At 36.2% G+C, this 21,843-nt stretch overlaps 1 protein-coding gene across 1 annotated transcript in view; it reads right to left on the bottom strand.

Annotated features, from left to right (window-relative positions):
* The window catches only part of LOC109052099 (echinoderm microtubule-associated protein-like 4), a 51,790-nt gene that overhangs the window by 8,963 nt on the left and 20,984 nt on the right, over window positions 1–21,843 (bottom strand). The window contains 18 exon segments of the mRNA XM_042768493.1: window positions 1,438–1,535; window positions 1,641–1,729; window positions 1,853–1,920; window positions 3,134–3,265; window positions 4,110–4,235; window positions 4,706–4,857; window positions 7,429–7,564; window positions 7,744–7,878; window positions 8,163–8,258; window positions 8,952–9,062; window positions 9,990–10,059; window positions 10,621–10,770; window positions 11,908–12,029; window positions 13,653–13,690; window positions 14,309–14,334; window positions 15,574–15,711; window positions 20,807–21,004; window positions 21,666–21,798. Of these exon segments, the coding sequence (XP_042624427.1) occupies window positions 1,438–1,535; window positions 1,641–1,729; window positions 1,853–1,920; window positions 3,134–3,265; window positions 4,110–4,235; window positions 4,706–4,857; window positions 7,429–7,564; window positions 7,744–7,878; window positions 8,163–8,258; window positions 8,952–9,062; window positions 9,990–10,059; window positions 10,621–10,770; window positions 11,908–12,029; window positions 13,653–13,690; window positions 14,309–14,334; window positions 15,574–15,711; window positions 20,807–21,004; window positions 21,666–21,798 (2,018 nt within the window).

Genomic DNA, 21,843 nt, shown 5'->3' with positions numbered 1-21,843 from the left:
CTTTATGATACTTTTATGGTGCTCTGTTGTCCTTTTTGGGACTTGGCAGAGTGAATGAATATCCATGTTCATTGTATGGAAAACAGCTGATTGGACTTTCTGCAAAATATCTAAATTTTTTTCTTCATGAAAGTAAATCTTACAGGTTTAAAACAACATATAAGTGAGAAAATAATGACAATTAAATTTCTGAGGTACTCTTAGGTCTTAAACCTATATACTGTACATCAAAGCAACAGAGTTCTAAAGTTCAGTCGAAAATCAATTAATCTAAAAGCACAAATAAACCCTCTTCAAAATGAGACAACGTCTGAGCATCGCTGACAACTACTCAAAGGGATGGAAAAGCAGAAAAAAAATGCTTTTTCAAAGACTGAACACAGTGGTCTCAATATATAATGTTGGAGGGTCTCCGCAGTGCAAAGAGAGACACAAAGAGTCGACATTCTAAACTACAACACAAAAGCTTACATTCACAAATGTTTTTTTTTTCTTTCATACTATATTAACTTTATATTCATCAAAAAATCCTGAAAAAAAAATAATATAATAAATTTTGCACTTATATCTCCATTTCTCGCTTTTCATACACATATTGACATGTGCTTTATGTTTCCATTATCCTGATCCTGAATATCCTTTCTATGGCTGTCGTAAGAGGTCAGTAGAAGCCAAACTTTCCCACGCTGCACTGTAATGCAAATGGTTTATAGCTCATAGGTGCATTGCTTGGAATTTTTGACCTCAACAGTATTTGGAGAATTTAGCACATTTCAGTCACATTTAAAAATGTATGAATCTCTTATGAATTGCTTAGATAAACTATTATACCATGTTATCTGCACTCAAACGCTGCTGGAGCTTTTATCAGAACTAACCATTTTCAAATACTTTTAATAAGCTGATGTTTTGGTGGATTGTAGTTCTCGTGATATTTTCTTGAAAATATATTCACTATTATAACTGTGATCGAGCACAGATGTTAATGATATTAAACTTCTCAACTGCTGAAAAACTGCACAGAAAAAAACTAAAAATGCAAGAAAATGTGAAGAATCAGAAGAACAGTAGTGTGATTCAGATTGTGTAGATGGAGTACAGTCGAGCGAAACGAGACCTAGGTCAGACATGGGCAAACAGTCACGCACTGTAAAGTTTTATTCTCCACTCTGCCCTGACCCCTCGAATCCAGCAGAAAAGGGAAAAATGAAAATAGACAATAATACAGCCATAAAACAATAATAAGAATTGTAAAATACATCTCAATTCATTATTTATGGCTTGATGACAAATACATTTAAAATGCATAATACAAATTCTTGTAACCTTTAAAAATGTAATCTTTGTATTGTTATATTGTTATATTTGTATTATTCTTTTTTTTTTAATGCTAGAACACATTCTGTTCAAACAGTCACATAAATGGCAGATACTCACAGTGCATTTCCCATATCTGCTGTACTTGCGCCCTTTATCCGACACCGTGTAGAGGTAAATGAAGTTATCATGTGATCCCACTGCCAGCAGCGTGCCATCTGAGGAGAGACAGAGAGACGTTTGGCTGTCTACTCAACACAGAAATGCAAGGAAAAAAAAAAAAAAAAACACAGAGTATGCACACAAACAGCACTTCTACTCACCGACAGAGTAGCGCATTAATGACAGCTGCTCATTGCCATCTGTGTGAATGGCCACCAGGTCTCGCGTCTCTGCGTCCAGAGCGTACCACCTGAGACGCAAACAAAACAATGTCTGCCATTGAACAACAACAATTACAGCCGTCGAACCATTATGTTAAATGTGTTAGTTATTCATGTAAACTTGACATAGAGATGACATAGAGATCACTTACTTCCCTGAGTGAGTACCAATGGCAACAACCAAACCGCTAGGATGGAAATCTGCGCAGTGCCCGTGCTCCTAAAAACACACAAACACCATCAATACTGTCACGCTCAGAGTATGGGACTCTTTGAGATGCTCAAAGAGCAGATGTTCTAATACATTTCTGCTGAAATTAAAGGAGCTCTTAAACTTTTACAGACACTAAAAGTGACAATGCATTAAAATAATTCAAATTATATATAATTAGAATTATTAACATTTTTAGAATTTTAAGTGTTTTAAGAACTGAATGCATTTCAAATGTACACTTTTTATGACCAATGCATCTGTATGACGTTTCCAGTTTTTCGTGATGAGATTTTCCATGTCTTAAAATATTACTTTAATACATTTTCCATTATATACTATATTACTACATTTTACGTCCCTCTTTGAAGTGTGCCGAGGCCCTTAGTGGGCTGAGAACCACTGCTCTAAATGCGTGGATGAGGTGACAAAAAAAGAAAACAAAACCTGATATACATACTTCAAATAAATACTGTATTACTGCCTTAATACAACTGTAAACAGCCTACAGTTAAGATGACAAGGAGTATTTAGTGGTTATTCAGAGTATGTTTAAATTTTTCAAGGTCCTGCTAACCATAGTCTTAGCTCAGAGACACACTGTCCAAAAACAACCGCTCTTACATTAAGTGCTCCTGTGAAAAAATAACAAAATAAAAATCAGTATTTGCCAAACTGCGCAAGCTGACTTTTTACTGATGTCTTAATAAAAGGGTTTTTCAGGAACCATTAATGTCATGGCATGTGTCATAATGTTTGCAGACAAAAGCCCAAGCACATCTGCTTATTCTGCTTTGTTTTCTGAGATGCCTCTGAATTTTTCAGTACGTATTACATCTGGATAAAGAGAAAGTTTCCACAAACAAGTTAATTTCTTTGGTGTTTTCAGAAGAACAAAACAGTAGGCCATAATTTAACCGGTCTAAACTTTGTTTACAGAACACGATAGAAAATGCAGATATTGCATAATTTATGCCAGTAACCAGTGAAATTAAGTCTTAAGTACAGAACATAACTGCAGCACTGGGTGGTTTGACTGTTCCAAAAATGAACCCCCAAAAGGTTATGCCTTTTAAGGCCATCTCTAACATAACCCTTGAGGCTGATGAACTATATTACCTTGAGAAAAGGTTGCGTATTGTGTCTATTATTATTATTAATATATGTAATATTTGACAGACCACTGACCGTCAGAGCATGTGTATGCAAATGAGTGTCTTACGTCCAGCAGTCTGGTCCATTCCAGTGTGTGGTCCACTGAGTTCCACAGACACACCTGTCTGTCCTGAGCACAGGTGAGGAACAGGTCCTTGAACGGGTGGGCGGCCAGACCCCACAGCTCATCCGTGTGTCCCTAAAAATAGCAACTCCCATCAAACTAACTCCACAACTATGACTGCAGGTACAAGCACGTGTTTGATAACCACTGGCTCTTTTCTACGTATTTGAGAGATTAAGATTATTGCCTTTGTTTTGTAAGCATATGTGTGTACAGTGTGTGTGGAATTGCTTATTGACCTTCACTATACTCTTAAAAATAAAGGTTCTTTATTGGCATTGGTGGTTGCATGAAGAACATTTAACACCAATAGAATCTTTCCATTCCACAGAAGATTATTTATTAATTGAAAAAAAAAAAAAAGTTCTTCAGATCATTAAAATAACTTTCACACTAAGAAAAAAAAAGGTTCTTTTAGGAACTGTTCATGGAAAGGTTCTTTGGGGAACCACAAATGGTTCTTCTATGGCATCACTGCAAAAACCCCCCTTTTGAAACTTTTATTTTTAAGAGTATAAAGGCCCGTTCACACCAAGAACGATAACTATAAAGATAACTATAAAGATAACGATATTAGCGTCCACACCAGCGAACGATATCTTCTGTTTATTCTAAGCGCACGCTCGTCTGGCGCTTTAAATTCTCGAGCGCGTTACAAACAGGATGGATTCTGATTGGCTGTCAATTTTTTATCGTTCATCAGCTGGAAAAAAATCGTTTTGAAAGTGATTCCAACGATATCGTTTATTCTTTGTCTTTATCGTTATAGTTGTGGTGTGGACGCTGCTGTTCTTTAATACAGAAAACGATTTTTAGAACTATATCTTTATCGTTATCTTTATACGTAGGTCAGAGTGTAGTTATTATAACTAAGGCTGCACATGAAATTCATACAGTTTGACTTAAAGATCTGGTTTACCTGCACTTCCACCTGGAATCCATCGTTGAAGGTGCCTCTCAAAATGAAGTTGCGTGAGGTGCCCACTAGAAACTGCTCCCCCTTACCCTCGGCTACTGCACGAATAGTGCCATACTGATCTGGGACCTAAAGAAAAGCAAACATACATTATAGATATGTTATTTTCTTATGTTGTTATAGGAGCTTGTTATGTTTCTCATATTATATCTTATGATTTACTGGTAACACTGTATTTTAAGGTGATATAGTTATAGTTACATGTACGAGTGTAACAGTAAATTATGCATAAGTACAACTAACTAACCCTAAACCAAACCCTAAAGTAAGTTTATGTAGTTATTTAATATTATACTCTCGTTCTTATTTGTGTAATTGGCTAAAAGATGAGATGTCTCATTTTGGTGTCTGCATCAATTTAAATTTACAATAGCGATTTTATACAAAAAGAATACATAATAAATGAAAGTAAAGTGAGTACTTGAATATTTCAAATAACTTGTGCAGCAGATATATTTAGGCAAGATTGAAACAACATATGTATCTCTTTAAAAACATGCATGTGTGAGTGTGAGCTTTAGCTCAGCTTGGTCTCTCACCTCGATGTCTCTCTCTGGATTCAGGTCGTGGTCCCACAGAATGATCTTGTGGTCTTTGCCGCCCCCTGTAAGCAGAGTGCCGTTCCTCATCTGACACAGAGTGAAGACGCTGCCGTCGTGAGCCTTGATCTGACGCATGATCTGAAACGCTCCTGTGGGGACGGGGCGGGTTAGTAAGACAGATGGAGACCCACTCATGCGCAACTTCTGGGAATAGAACACCACAAATATCTCTCCTGGCTAATGCGGTTTAAGTGCCAGACTGTTTTGCTATTGGGGATGTGATAGGGCTTTTAGAAAGAGAAGCTCATAGATATGCTTGCCAGTGAGGCCAGGGGTGCGTGTGTGTGTGATGATGTTGCATTTTGGAAATTCCAGCAGATTATCACTTCTCCCTATAATAATACTGATGGCTCAGCTGTCTGCAAAAAGAGCCAAACCAAGAGAAATATAGACTCCTGGAGTGCTGAACAGGCCCCGTCAATACACACATAACTCCACACACACGCACACTTATCTGAAACGGAGTGTGATTCTGAACAGACTGACATTACACACTGTATCACACCTGCACTACCACACTTCTACAGTTACATGGTATCTGCAAGCAGACACAGAGACAGGAAATCAGCTAGACGAAGCCAGTTCAGCACATATGCCAAATGACTTAAGAGGGAAAAGAAGAAATGAATTTCAGTAGCCAATGCAATACATGTAAGGCTTCACAACAGGAGGATGTTATGCCGTTCAAGCAGAAACTCATTTTCATAAAGCGTGTGCTTGTCTGTCTGCTGTTTTTGCACAATGTCACTACATTTTTCAACTCATTTAGCATAATACTAATCCACAAAACCTACAAGAACAGATGCTTCTGTCTATGCAAGTTGAATTTTTAAAGTCATAATGTAATTCAGAACACAACACGTTTTCTTATGTAGATTGTGGTAAAGTAACAATTGGAGGAGAATTAGGTAAAGTAAGCTGACAACATCTGGGATCGGGATGTTTTTGCAAGAAACCTCTTATGCTCATCAAACTTACTTTAAATTGACGTGACATACAGCCAAGTATGCTGACCCATACTCAGAATTCATGCTCTGCATTAAACGCATCCAAAGTGCACACACACAGCAGTGAACACACACACACTGTGAACACACACCCGGAGCAGTGGGCAGCCATTTATGCTACGGTGCCCGGGGAGCAGTTGAGGGTTCAGTGCCTTGCTAAAGGGCACCTCAGTCATGGTATTGCCGGTCCGAGTCTTGAACCCACAACCTTAGGGTTAGGACTCTCTAACCACTAGGCCACGACTTCCTCATAAAAATGTCATTATCAGAAATACAGTAAAAACAGTACTATTGTGAAATATTATTACAATTTAAAATAACTGTTTTCTAATTAAATATATGTTAAAATGTTATTTATTTTTGAGATGCAAAGCTGAATTTGAAGTGAAGTTTGAAATTGAAGTTTATTTGAAATAGAAATATTTTGTAACATTATAAATGTCTTTATTTACTGTCACTTTTGATTAATTTAATACATCCTTGCAGAATGTAAATATTAACTTAATTGAAAAAAATATATATATATATATATATACACACACACACACACAACACACAAACACACAAACACACACACACACACACACACACACACACACGGAAGTGCTCAACTGGGCTCTATGACTAGTAGCAGTAGTTTCTGTCCTTTAGGGGGCGCTATGTCACAGAACTGTAATGTACAGATTGAGGGGGTAAATAAAGCAGTGATAAATGAGCAGGAGCTGGCAGCGTCTCAGCCTGTGGTGCAGCCATTCCAGTTCCACAGCATGCCAGTAAAAACCATTACAACTCCATGATCAGCACGGAGAAAACAATCTGTCAACCTGTGCACAAAGACACTAGCATGCGTGCATGCAAACACAGTTTCAGTCACATATCACGAGCTGTGGACTTCCAGTGAAAGTCTTCTTAAAAGGTACTCTCTGTCACAGATTTCTAGAAGTTACTGCTTCTGTCACCGTTTTCCTGAAATGACTGTTGGCCTCATTAACATAACTCTCAACTGATGGACATTATAGAATTGAAGAAACAAAATATAACATTAAGGTACCTCGATGTGCCAGGGTACTAACATTTCAATGGGGCACACAGGTGCCATAGTAGGTCAAATGTGTGGGTCAGTGAGGTTTTATTTGTAGCATTTACCATAGTGCAATAAAATCCTCTTTTTAACGGAGTGTATTCTACTACTGAAGTGAAAAACTATGGAATCATAAACTGAGCTTCTCATGTCATTTTCACATGAGAAATAAACAAAGATTTCCTACAGCAGTGTTGTCAGAGAGTTAAATCCTACAGTCTTTCCTGACCTGTGCAGTAACTTGCCTGTTACTGTTAATATGGCATGTGTCTTTTGATAGAACAGAATGTGGTTATGCATTGACCCCACGTGCATCTGGCCTCATTCTACTTCCTTTATTTTCTTTTATGGTGCGCAGGAAGTTCTCTTGTCTGTTTGGTTTCAGAGCATGCAGCAGAGCAGGATCAGACTGCGTTTGGAGGAGGATACCATCAATTGCAACCACAGCACTTTTTTGTAAGGAAATGCAGGTGATGGAAAAAATTAGGAGAATGTTAATGTGAAGGCTGGAGGAGCTAATAATACCTTTCGTTTTTTTTTTTTTTTTTTTTATACCAGAGACCAGTGTCTACCTTTCGGCCCTTTCCCTGGTGCTGGTTCAGCGGTGCTGCGGGTCCATATCAGCATGATTCCTCCTGAGTCTCCAGTCAGGATGTCTCCATTATTGAGGAAGGCCAAACACTGTACAAATTTGGGCTTCTCATATTTCTGTCACAGACACAAAAACAAAAGTAACAAACATAAAGTAAGGTTTTATAAACTCTATGTACTAGGTACTAGTCTGTGCTTTGTATATCAAGTTGACTGCAGCATTAGTCTATAAATGTTTTTTTTTTTTACTACTCCTTTAAAATCCCCATGAGAAATATAAGTTTGTGTGTCCTTACGCCAAAGATGCCTTGTTTGCGGGCGAGTGAGGAACCGCTCCAGGTCCAGAAGAAAATATGGGATTTCCCACAAGTAACAATGGTGTTGGCGTCAGTCGGGTGAAACTCCACTGCTAAGACCACTTCATTGGTTGTCTAATAAAACAGCACATTGGTAAAATCATTACATGAAGAACAAAGAGATGAGAGGAGGAATGTGCAGGGAAACAGAGCAAAAAGGTACAAATGGAACAGACATGGCAAAACATAAAAAGACGAGAAGGAAGACAACAATCTGAAACAAGATGAAAACGACTGAGAAGAATGGAGAAGAGGGAAATAAGATAAGGGCTAAGAAATCTAAAAGAAAGGAACCAAGGAAGGGAGTGATGATATGTGAGAAAAGAGAACAAAATGAATAAAAGAAGTGTGACCCTAACCTTAATCTCAGCGATTTTTGATTTCTTCTGCCAGTCCCACACAGTGAGCATGTGCTCATTAGAGTCATCAATCACACTGAGATGAATGCCTGAGTCCTACACACACACACACACACACACACACACACACAGACTGAGCATTATAATTCCATATGTAAACATTTTAGATTAAATTACTTTTTACAAACAAAGAAACAATCACAACACTTCCGGTTTCTTCAGTCACCTCAGAAAAGAGCTGTTTATATTAAGTCTTTATTCAAACATAGTGATTGAGAATGACCAAAAAGTACAGCGTTTGATGTTGAACAACCATTTTCAAAAAAACTAACTCTTCCACCATTCATTAATCACCAGAAAAACTGTCACAAAGGCAAAAAATAAATAAATAAATAAATAAATAAATAAATAAATAAATAAATAAATAAATAAATAAATAAATAAATAAATCCTAACTTCCTCTGAGTCAAGTTACAAATATTACAAAATATTATCAGGAGCCAAGTTACAAATTTTAATAAATATTACAAATATTACAAACATGATCAATACTCATTTGATTTTCAGACACATGACATTATTTTATGGCAAAATCTTATTTCAAGGTTAGAATTATCGACAAAAGAAAATGCTATCATGACCCAGTTCCAGGAAGAGCACTGCAATATTGTGAAAAATATTAGACAAAGGTGAAAAAAACATCAGGTTTATCAATCATCAAAACAAATTTAAAAAAAAGCTAAAAAAAAATGCAAATAAAACAAAACAGATGGCTGATGTTATACTTACGGCTTTAGAAAAAGCGAGGGATCCAACTCCTCTCTCAAAGGTGCCAAGGCCGATGATCTGCAGCGTGGACAGACTGACCGAGTCCCAAACTCTCACGTGAGGCTGAAGCGGCTGCAGGATCAAACACAGATCAGAATACAGAGACGTCAAATATCACAGCAGGGATTCATGAGTCAAACATCCAGAAGAGGTTATTCTGATAACCTGGAAAAGAACAACTTAGTAAGACAGAAAAATAAAACTTCTGTAAAGTGTTTTTACAGTGCTTAAAGGTTTATGTTCTTTGGGGATCCTTTTGAATACTTGCCAGCTTAATGTGTTTGTTTTTGCACTTTCAAGACTTACTGTTTGTCTTGAATGTCTGTTTGCTAAAGCCAGTTATTCTAAACCTGTTCTCCTGTTTATCATAACTAAAGCCAACTTTTTTTTTTTTTTTTTTTTTTGAAAATGAAGTGCAGTAGTTGAACAGGGCCATGAAAAGAAAAACATGTGCAATGAGTAAATGTTATGGGAAAAAAATTACTGACACGACAAAATAAAGTGAGAGAAATATTAAACAATACAACTACAATTGTACTACTACAACTACACTATTTTCAATAAACTGAGGTTGGTATGATTTTTTTATGTTTTTGAAAGTACTCTCTCATGCTCATCAAGGCTGCATTTATTTGATCAAATACACAGTAAAACAGTATACGGTCTCATTGTATAATCTATTTCAATATATTTTCATAAATTTTTCATGAAAACCATGATGCAGTTTTTTTCAGGATACTTTCATAACTAGAAGGACAGCATTTATTTCATATATATATATATATATATATATGTGTGTGTGTGTGTGTGTGTGTGTGTGTGTGTATTGTAACAATATTAAAGTCATTCCTTTCACCTTTGCTTAATTTAATGCATCCTTACTAAATAAAAAAAATTAATTTCTTTAAAAAAATCTATCCCAAACTTTTAAACGGTTGTGTACATTAAGGCAAACATAGGTTTGTGCTTTATCATAGTAGCTGCAGTGATAAAACTCACCCTGCCATCCTTATCCACGCCTGCTATCTGTCCTGTGGCGATACGGATCTTATCTGGATGAACAGCAAGACTACAAGAGAAACAGTTCACTGAACAACACTGCTGAAGTCCTCCTGAGGTGAATATGGCTTTCGTTTGTGATCATTAATATGTCATCCAGTAATATGTCATACTCTGCATACTAAATTATCGTTTAGAGATCAACCAATAAGGTCTGAAAAACTGTTACATCTTTCAATGAAATTTTCAGTAAGAGAGTATGAATTCCATTATATAAACTATTTTTACACAGTATTTAAAAGTCTACAGGAGCAGGTATGTCCAGCATCATCACTGCTAACAATGCTCAGGATTTTTATCAGCTCATTTGTTTAGTTCAGGGCTCACAGAAGACATCTTCCTGTCATTTCCATCCAGCAAAACTGTTACATCTTTCAATGAAATTTTCAGTAAGAGTTGGTTATTTAACCACCAAAAATATCAAGAAAAACTGTTACATCTTTCAATGAAATTTTCAGTAAGAGTTGGTTATTTAATCACTGTCAGTGTCAATGTCCCATAAAACAAATGATAAGACCATTAAATAACTGCATGCCCCCAATAACACGATATGTGTTTTCATCATTCTCACCATTTGACACAGTCAGTGTGTCCTAAATAGTGCCGCTGTGTCCTCTCCTCGTAGTTGAAGAGCACAACCACCGAGGCGATGAAATACACAATCTCCCCGGTAGGTAGCAGGTACACATTTGCACGGCAGTCACGTCCCCTGTAGCCATATCTATCAAGGAGTCAAGGGAAAACAACAATATACCAAAAACAAAAAAAATATATGTATGTTATATATATATTCAATGCTTTACATTAACGGTCTGTGTACTTTTGCGTCCATTTGTTTTTAGTTTTTTTAACCATGACAGAAAAAATGAAAAAAGAATGATTGTATTTTTAAATGCTTTGCTGTAAACCAAAATTGAAATTAGAACCGTATAGACATAATGCTGCCCGAAAAAGAAAAATATTGACTTCTTTTCAGATTTTTGGTAAATTAATTTTTGCACTTTTAATAAACGTTTGAAAAACGCACAAATTAATACAGAAAATTTTTGATTTTAACAAGTTTTCTTTGGCAAAATTTTGTGATGCTTCTCCCACACGTTCAGTTGAGAACTAGAGCCATCTTTGGAATAATGCAGAGACTAAATACAAATATAATTTTTAAAATAGACATTGCAGAATCCTGGGAAATCGATCATCATGAAATTATAGATTGGGATATAATTTTGTCATAACTATGTGCTTTATGGGTACGTTATTGGAGTGGTCAGTCAATGTATGTACAGTAGGCTACATTGTGTTAGAGCGCTACACACGGTTTTAAATATGGGGTGAATATATATATAAATATAAATATATATATATATATATATAGGCTAATTTAGAAATATATAAAGTTATAATCTCCAGATACAGACAGGCCCTGTTCCTGAGTCAAATCACGTGATCAGTGAAATCTGACGAGCAGGGCAGACCATCCACTCACACAAATTGGCAAATGAACATAATTTTAAAGATTTTTAATGAAATAAACATTTTAAATAATGAAAATTAGTTTGTGTCTGCTTATTCTATTCATCAGTGTTTGAACCATTAAAGAAGAAACCGCATTTTCCATATTTCATTTCTGGGTTAAAAAATGAAAAAAGAATGGACGCAAAAGTACACGGACCATTAACCATCATAATGTTGTAATGTTTAATTCACAGAATCTCAGCAAGTAAATTAAATTAAATTGGCCATTAATTAAATTGGACAACCCAGGTTAATATTTTATTATTTTCTTGCCATAAAACTTTTAATCCATTTTAAAACCACCATTGTAAAATACAATACGCGCAAAGCATGCTAGAAAGGATACACCCAATCCAGTTTGAGTCTCTCTGGGGGAAGTTCGGTGCGGACATCGTCGTAATTCTCCACATCCGATGGGATAAACATTGTGATGATTAACACTCTAATAAACACTCCAACATATTATACCTCTGTGGAGAGATTTGGTGAAGAAAACATATTCTAAGAAAATACTAGAAAAAAATTAAATAATTAAGAATCAATAATTATTAGTAACTACTCCCAATGAAACGTATATATCTCAAACAAAACCCACGTTTCTTTGTATGAAATATATCATGACGTTATCTGAAATTTGGTAGTGAACATGGTCATTCAGAACTGACTGTGTGAGTGTTCATTTTAGCAGCATTTAACAAACACATAGCATATATTTTAGCTTCTAGCATTGCTCCTTCTAACGTAAAAAAGTTAGTTTTTAAATACTATACATTTCTAAAGCAAGCTCTTTGATGGAGTTATTAAAGCTCATGCTTTGAATTCATTCATAAACCCAAGCAAATCATAAGTGAAGCTTTGAGCAGCGTGCAGAAGGGCCAGATCAATGACAATGCCCAAATCTGACTGTGATTCAGTAAAGAAAAGAGAAGTGTGAAGAAGAAACCTCAAAATGGGCAGAGACAGAGCGAGGCAGAAAAAATAAAGTATTTTCTCTGATCTCCAGAATCATTTTGTGCAGTAGCACATTTTATAATAGCATCGTATAATTCTATAAAGTATTTAACACTGACCACAGGTAACCTTTAAAAACAATTTAGCTGGCCGAGAATCACCAGAACATTCCTCACTGATACCGATATCCTTAAAGGGATAGTTCAGCCAAAAATGGAAATTCTGTCATCATTTACTCATGCTCATGTTGTTCCAAACCTGTAGAAAAATGAGAAATGTCTGTGTGTGTGTGTGTTTGTTTCACAGCAGAAAGTAAGTCATCAGGTTTGGGATGACATGAGGGTATTTTCATTTTTGGGAGAACCATCCCAGTTGTATGCTTACTGAATTAAGGTATAAAGGTGAATCTTACGCAAACTTGTTCAGGCCAGTAAGAATTATATTATTCCCACAAAAACAAAAAACAACAACTATATTTTAGGACCATTAAGACCTTCAGCATTTCATTGAAAATTAAGTAAATTTTTTTTATATATAAATCCCCCTGCATACTCTATAGCAATGAGAATGAGACTATTTAGCATTATCGTTAAAAAAGCTTAGCTGTCATAAAAAATAATGTTACAATATAAAGTCATAAAAAAATGTGTTCTTGTTTCTTTCTTTCTTTTTTTTTTTTTGATTTTGCAGTGAAATATGAGCTAGATATGTTCATAACGGCTTTAGTGAGATTTAGCCATAAAGCTGTTCTGGTATTTTTCCTTTAGAACAAACACATTCCTCTGCTAATAGGTTACTGGTGGTGAATCTACAGTAAGTCATCTATTTACACCAACTGAATTGCGAGAAGAAATGAACAAGCGAGATGTGTGTTTATTGACATGCCTGTAAGCTGGGAAGAAATCCACTTACTGTTGATTCCTCCAGAAATGTAATTTAAGATTTTAAGGAGCAAGAGCGGCAGAGAGATAGAGAGACAGAAGAAAAGTGGAAGAACTGACAGACCACTGATCTTTCAGATAGATCGATCAACATGTTAAGGGAATTAAAGTGGGATTAGAGCCAGAAATGTTTATATCCAGCCTGAAGCAGGGCAAGGAAAACTCTTTCGGCGGCTATCGGCCCTGTAGAGAGGAAGGCCTTACCTTGACTGTTTTTTTCACGGGTTGACATTTTAGCTGGGTATGGGACAGAAATAATAATATCTCAAAAAACAAACACAGAATGACAGACAAGGAACAGTTTTATTGATGTATGCTAAGAGAGGCCTGTCAACAGTTTTTAAGATGGGTGTGATCATTAGAAAAGTCTGGAAGAACAAATAAGGAACCACAAGACACAGGAATGCAGTTTGTCTGTGTCTTTGCCAAGATTAAAATGACTTGAGAGATGGAGGTGGTGCTCACACCTGTACTGTTCTAGGCCCAGGGCTAAATCCAGATTCGGGATAAGGTCGTTTCAGGGCACACTCAGCCTGTGACCACTGGCATTTGACCCGTGCTAACAGTGTTTTTCAGTGTCACCTCTAATCTTGCCCTGGGGCAAAGCCAAGTACTAAGAAGTGGCAATATGCAAGCTTTTATTAACACTTATGAAATGCAAGTTGGCTGCAGGCCACAGCTTAAATGTTTATACAAATGAGAATTTTTATTGATCTAAAGTGCACAGAAGGTCTGACATATTGCACGAGGCACCAGTTTGCTTGAACCACTGTGATACAGGAAATGAGAGGAGCACATGAGAAAAAGATGAAGTTGAAACATAATAGATCACGTAAAGGCAAAATGAGACTTTACCTTGGCTGATGACTGGATCTCTGTGTCTAAAGAGGAAAAGGGAAGAAAATCAAATACTGTTAACACGAGACAAAAAAGTGAGTTCCGAAAATGGCATGTTTGTTCAACTACAGGAATGTCTTAAAGGAACAGTTGCAAAATAAAGCTTCATTTTATTGGTATCATTTGCTCACTCTCATGATGTTTCCAAATCATATGACTTCCTTTATTTTCCAAAGAACACAAAAAAAGAATCTCTGAGTTCTGAATTTCCCATACAATGAAAATTTTCAGCGAAATCATAGAATACTTTACATAAGCTCATTAATATTATATTAACTAATATATGAACAATACCTTTGTTGAAGTATTTATTAAGCTTTGTTAACGATAGTTAATTAAAATACAATTAATAATTTTTATCATTTATTCATTAATCATTGTTAGTCCATGAAATAATGTTTAATTATACAACTTTTGATTTTAATTATTTATTAGTAAATGCTGAAATAAACATTAACTAAGATTAATAAAGGGTTTAGAAGTATATTTTATTGTCAGTTCATGTGAACTGATGCTGTTAACTGATGTTAATAAATGGAACTTAATTGTGAAGTGTTACCAAAATCACATAAAAGCACAACGAATGCACCATATCATAAGTTTTGTGTTATGGCGAGAGGAATATTTTAAGTGAATAACCACACCAATTTAAGACATTATTGTCGGAAGACTTGGAATATATAGCATACAATTCCCTTTCATTATTCATAATTTTTCATTTTCAGTTTTGATGAAAAAAAGAAAGTCATACAGGTTTACAACATCATGAGGGTGCATGAAGAATTTTCTAGCAAAAGCAAGTGCCACAAATAAATTTGATTATTTGCAATAACACATGGCTAGGCCAGGATGGATTCTGTGGACTTTTTTACATGTTATATGTTAATTTTGTTGTTTGAATTTAAACGTATAAAAAAACTGTTGAACAGCAAGTACCAAACTAAATATCGGTAGCTAAAAGCATATTCATATTACCAAAAATTAAATGGAACATGGAATGCATTAAGTTTTGGTGTAACTTCATAAATGAGAGGCTTTACAATTCTGTGGACTTTCATGGATTTCAAGAAAAATTACTTAAAAACCCTGAAGCATTGTTTCAAAAACACTTTTTTTATTTTTTTTTTACCTCTACTACTTCAGTTGAATGACTTATATGAGGACTCAAATCTACAGCGTGAGTCTTAGTAGGGCAAAGGGGATGGAAGGAACCTAACACTTACTTCTCTGCATTCTTCACCACTTTGGACAGCAGTTTGGAGGTGGAGGCTGCTTTCACCAGCTTATTCCTGTTCTCCTCTCCGCTGTCCCATGTGCTACTCTGAGAACGCTCCATTCCTCCACGCTTCGCACTGCTACCCCTGCTGCAGACGCAACATACACAGAAAAAGCATGTAAGGGTTTCACTGGAAAAGAAAGCGATAGCAGAGAAGCTGAAAAACGAGTCCAGGGAAGAAGTTACAAATTTAGAGGAGTGGTATTGTAAGCTTGGAGGAGAATAATCCATTAACTCTAAATAGATCTACATAGACCCACCAAAATGGGCCACCTGTTCGTCCAGACAATTTTACTTAGGATGGACTGCAATGTCTAGATGCTAACTCTATCCAGGTCCTCCAAACTCAAATAACCACTCTTCCCCCTTGGTTCATTTCAAACTGGAAGCCAGAAAACAAGCAACGGCCCTTGAAAGTCAAAGCTGCATCCCTCAGGTAAAAGATCATGCATATGCCAAAGCATAATCCACTCGATGGTTAGTACACACAGGGGAGCTGAAAAACTTGAAACCCAGTCTTGTGGTAAATTGCATGAGATTGTTCGGGAAAAAGACACCACACAGCAAAGCTAAAGGAAGGTAGAGAAGAAAACACATCAGAAGTTTAGAAAGGGAAAACAGAGGAACGTTATCCTCACGCGAAGCTGTGTGCAAGAAGAAAACGTTAAAGAGTTCAAAAACAAACTTGTTTTCTGGACCAAAGCTTCTACACTAATACTCACCGACCCAGTTTCCAATTTATTCGCTATTGGAGCTGAACCAGAGGCACATTTTGACCAAAAAGTGGGAGATGCAACAAAAATCCTGGGAGAATCTGAACTTTATGCAAATTAAAGCCAAAAATTTATAATAATAATAATTAACGATGGCTCATCTTGGGGCTTGAACCAACAAACTTCTGGTCACCAGCAGTTATATGCCATATAGCCATTTATGTCATATCTCTCAAGCTTAGTGGAGAATATGAACGTCAAGGCAGGGAGCATGGGAAGAAATTTTGGTAGAAGTGATCCAGAAACTCACAGATGTACACACAAACATTAAAGCCAAAAGTATACTTCGGTTTTTACATTCAGTTTTTAGATAGAATTCTCTATACACGTGTACTCGCTCCTTGAATGCACCTTGAAGTTTCGTACAATTTAAGTTGGATCGGCCGTTGTTTCACAGTTGAAAATGTAACCGAGGAGTTGGCACAACAACAACAACAAACTTCTCAAGAGTGCACCAACAATAGTTATCCATGTCACCAGCCCTTGTGTGAGGGAGTTAAGACATACTCACAATTCTAGTTTAAATCTCTGGAGTCTAAGGGTATTTTTGGGGCCTGGAGAAGTTTTGTCATGCCCTGACATTTGTGCTTTTTTCAGTTTCTTATAAATATCTAAATGGCTAAAGTCTAATCTCACTGTAATCAGCACAAACTAGGCTATAATAATATGTGTGAGCAGCATGTATGTACATGATTGTGTTTTTGAGAAAAAAATATGTTATGCGTGGTTAGTGAAAAACTAAAAAAATGTTAAATCACTTGAAAAAGGCAATAAAACACATATAGAAAATTGGTTCCCAGGAATTTTGAGAACTGGAGCTTGTAGCCTAGAATTTTTTTTTTCTAAATGATGTGAAAATCATCTTGTTTACTCACTTACAGAAAACAATATATGATTTAAATTTTCTAAGACACTTTTTTGTTGGTAAAAGTCATATGCGAGTAGGCGTCAACTATCATGAATTCACACCTGAGAAGACAAAGGCCTGCATAATGAGCTGCATAATGAGCCATTCAGTCAGCTGTGTCACTGAGAGGGATGAGTTACAAGAAAGAATGTGAGGACAAAATAAATCTATATAATTTTATGTTTGTAGTTTATTTAGAATATATTTTATTATCCCACAACATAATTTAATATTCACTTGTGAGTGCAGTTAAACAGTTTATTAGGAAAAATCAAAGCTGACTTTCAAACTGAATTGTTTGCATCATTACTCCAGTCACACAATCCTTCAGAAATCCTTTTAACAATCTTATTTTCTACAAAAAAAAACATTTATTGTTATTATTATCATTATTATTATTATTATTATTAACGATTAATGTTGAAAAGAGCTGAGAATATTTTTTATTTTTAGGTTTTTTTTAGGGGGGATAAATTGAAAGAACAGCAATGATTGTTACATTTGTTACAGTTACATTTATTGTTACATTTATATTATTTACATCAAGCTTTTGAATTGAATAGTAGTGTATATTGTTACTGAAACTTCATAATATTTCACTTGATTATACATTTAGTCAGGAATTATAGTTTGGAAAAAGTCTTTGGAAAAAGTCTAACTAGTAAAATGTTTACACGTTATGTGAAAACTAGTACAAGTATATAAATAAATAAAAAGAGACTTACTCATGTTTATGAACTCTGCTGAATAAAGTGCTTCATTCTTTTTTCTGAGGAAATCCAAATCTCAAATCCTCAACCACATCACATCTTTTTGGGGTGATTTATGTCTTATTCCTCTCATCGCGAAGCAAACAGTAAAATAATAAAAACTTGAAGAACAGTCTCGCTGCGTTGTCTTCTGTTGTGAGGGCGTATTCAAAAGCCGCGCGCTTCAGTGAAACATTTGAATCTCAAAAGCGCGCTCGGCGCGGGGGCGTGGTCGCATTAGAAGATAATGAAGGGAGACGTGAAAAAACGGACATCGCGTTGTTTTCATATGGATTACTTAACACAGAATATTTTCTCTCATGTCTCTTCGTTGAGTATTCACTGAGACATGTCAGGCTTTCTATAGATGTCTCTCTCATGTCTCTTCGTTGAGTATTCACTGAGTTACAGTTCATTTTAATGACGCATTTGTATCTGAAGATCAGCGCAGACAAAGGCTGCAGACAGCACTCCTTGTTTGTTATCTTTATTTTATAAGTGCACAAAGTTTTGTTGTTATTATGTCTGTATACAAAAAAAAGTAGACCCTTTACAGATTCGATTGATGTATTGCACTTATCTGTACGATCAAAACTGAAAGTGTAATTTAAGTTCTTTTCGGGGTTATCAGGAGAAAATACCCCAAAACGCGTATACGCGTTAATCGACTCCATAGACTTAAATGAGTACGAAGAAATTTTTATTGGTCATAACTTCTATAGAGAAATAGCACACACACTGGACAAGGATAAAACTTTCTAGAGTGCGAGTGTCGACATCTGTGTTTAAACGGTGTATACTTTGAAAGGCTGTGCTATCAGCTGTACACATATGCTGCATATGCTAAGAGTACAAGTTAAACCTGAAGTATACTTTGGGCTTGAGGCCATTAAACAGGTCAGAGCTGTAGCAAAGGACCTCCAACCTCACCAAACATGGGAGTAAGAGAGGAGGGAAGGGAAGGGAATGGATAGTACTCCAGGGCAGAGCGGACACACTTCCACATGTGAAAAACTGGCTTGAGTTCTATATATAGGGCCACCTGTGAGGTATACAGGTCTAACGATGTCGATCTCTAGTATATGTGTGATAAAAGTTGTGTGAGTGCTCCATATGACTGTCTATCCATACCATCTATCACAAAATGACCATGTAATACCATGATACTAACTTAGTTGGTCTACTAAGTTCACTAGTTGAGTTGCATTACTAGCAGAAACCTAGACCAGCATTAATATCTATGCTAGTTTTTGTCTTATAAGCAAAACACACCACGTAAAATATAGCACTCCTGCATTTACTGCATTTTCTATTTAAGAGTTCTTCTTTTAATCTGAAGTAGACTTCAGATAACCACATACCTCGCATCACTATATTGACATCTGTACAATCTCGGCAAGATTTCTAGAAAACATTGTGCTAATCACAACAATCACAAATTTAGCATTTCTGATGCTAATTATTTATAAGAAAGCTCAAGTCTTTGCTAGTGTGAGTGGAATCCTCATCGATTGCAGAGGTTAAGTAATGTGACTGTGGCCAAATCCTGGCTAATAATCTTCTTGCTGCATCGTCAAACAAGCATGGATCGGGCCGTGAAATGACATTACGGAGTCAGCTAATTGGTTTTCCACTTCTCTTTAGCTAATTGGATGGGACAGCTTGCAGAGTCAATATGAATAACTCAGCAGGTTGGCTCTTGGGTTATTAAGCAGAGACTAGAAGGTTTGCTAATGGTTTTGAAGAATGGCTGGTCTAATGCGTTAGCCTGATTACTCTGCAGATTATTAAGCAAGAACCAAGGGTTTGAGCACTGAGAGGACATCACATCTGCTTTCCATTACTTTCCACTTCTGGGTGGACTGCTTGGAGTGATCCAGAGCATAACATATTCTGACCTGTACTGTCAGCCTGATGCTAGCAGGACATTTAGCATAATATGAGGGGCAAACAATGATAAATGATGAGAAAGCAATAATTTGTTTAGATATAATTAATTTAAGAGCCTGGAAATTTGGTTTTTATAATGAGTATTGATTGGAGGTTGTTTCTTCAAGTCTGAGAAACTTATGTATGGCTATTATTTTCAAATGATAGAAGAGAATTGTTCTCCCTACATTATACAACTACATAGATAGAAAAAAAAAAAAAAAAAAAAAAAACATAAAAAAATATTATTAGATACTTTTTTAAAAAAAAGCCATTAAATAATAATAATAATCTTAATAATAAAAATATCAATACTGACCCCAAAATTTTTAATGATAGTGTTTAGATTTAAAAATACATTTATATATTTTATATTGTTTTTATACTTTTATATTGTTCTTATACTTTTTCAAACTTATCAAAGAGAAGAAGTGCATAATTTTATTAATTACTTTGTAATGTACCATTGTATTTGATCTTATTACAACATGTGCAATGCTTTATGGGATGTGTATTACATTTACTTTAAAAAAAAAAAAAAAAACTGCATTTTCCTTCTTCAAATGAAATGTTTTAATGGTGTGGATTTGGTTGGTTTGGAGAATGGAGAACATGAATGGGAAAGATACTTCCGGAACCAAGCAGATAAAAAGTGGACTGTTGTGAATAACAACTGTTGTGCTCTATTGATCCTGATATTGATTGAGGAAGCATGTCAGCCCTGCCCCTTGGCTTTACGTCAATAGGTTGCGAAAGCGCTGCAAGCAGATTGCCAAACGCTGCTCGAATGCCGCCAGAAATTGCACGGCTGTTGGGAGGAACCTTTTGGCCAGGGTTGACCCCTTGTTCTCCGAGAGCTGTCTTTGAGGCTGTGGGGGATGAGGGGAGGGGGGGTTGCTGGAAGGGGACGGTGCCTGAGGGGTGCTGGGTGCTGAGGGGGTGTTATCGTTAGCTTGTGGAGCCTCCTCTTTCTCCCTGATTCCCTCCATCTGAGGCTTGTCTTTTTTACGCTCGCCACCACTGCAAAAACAACATGCAGGTCAACAGAGGAAGATCTGACACACATAAAAAGATGAGGAGAGCTGAGCATCTCAACACTGAGGTGAAACACTCACAGACTTTCAGATGAATATATTTCTTCAGGCTGAAAGAACATCACACATTAAACAGAGAACATCTGACTGGACCAACATTTGAATATGTCAGCGAAAGATGAGTTGTCGATATTTTTGGAGCATTTTTCCAGAAGACTGTACATTTTAAAAGTGTATCTGTTAAAAATTAATTAAGAGTATCCTAGCACAGGGTGTCCCAAACCAGTCATGGAGGTTTGCCACTACAACTCTGATTGTCTCCCTAATCTAACACACCTGCTTCAAATCATCAGCTCATTAGTGGAGAGCTGAAATGGGTCAGAGAAGGGAAATCATCCAAAATGTGTAGAGGAGGCTATGAGATCATTTGCATATTTCAGTTGTGTGTGTGTGTGTGTGTGTGTGTGTGTGTGTACCTGGTTTTTCCTACTTTTTGAGGACCACATGTCCCCACAAGTATAGTAATACTAGTAAAACTGGACCTTGTGGGACATTTTTTTTAGGTCCCAAAGATAAAAACCATTAAATCTATGGAATGTCCCCACAAAAAAAATAGAAACCTGTATGTGTGTGTGTGCGCACATTACCTCTTAGCGGCAGAGGAGAGTGTCTCTTTCTTGGCTATAGACACTGTGGAACTATCTTTGTGAGATTTGCGGCCACTGGAACTGCCATTGGCAATACAGGACATTGAATAGGCCTCACGCAGCGGGGTCTGACCTGCAGGAGACATGTCACACATCGGTTTTAGTCCATTTTATACTT

The sequence above is a fragment of the Cyprinus carpio genome, chromosome A13 (assembly GCF_018340385.1).
Source record: "Cyprinus carpio isolate SPL01 chromosome A13, ASM1834038v1, whole genome shotgun sequence".
NCBI classification, from domain to species: Eukaryota; Metazoa; Chordata; class Actinopteri; order Cypriniformes; family Cyprinidae; genus Cyprinus; species Cyprinus carpio.
This window is presented reverse-complemented; position numbering and strand designations above follow the sequence as displayed.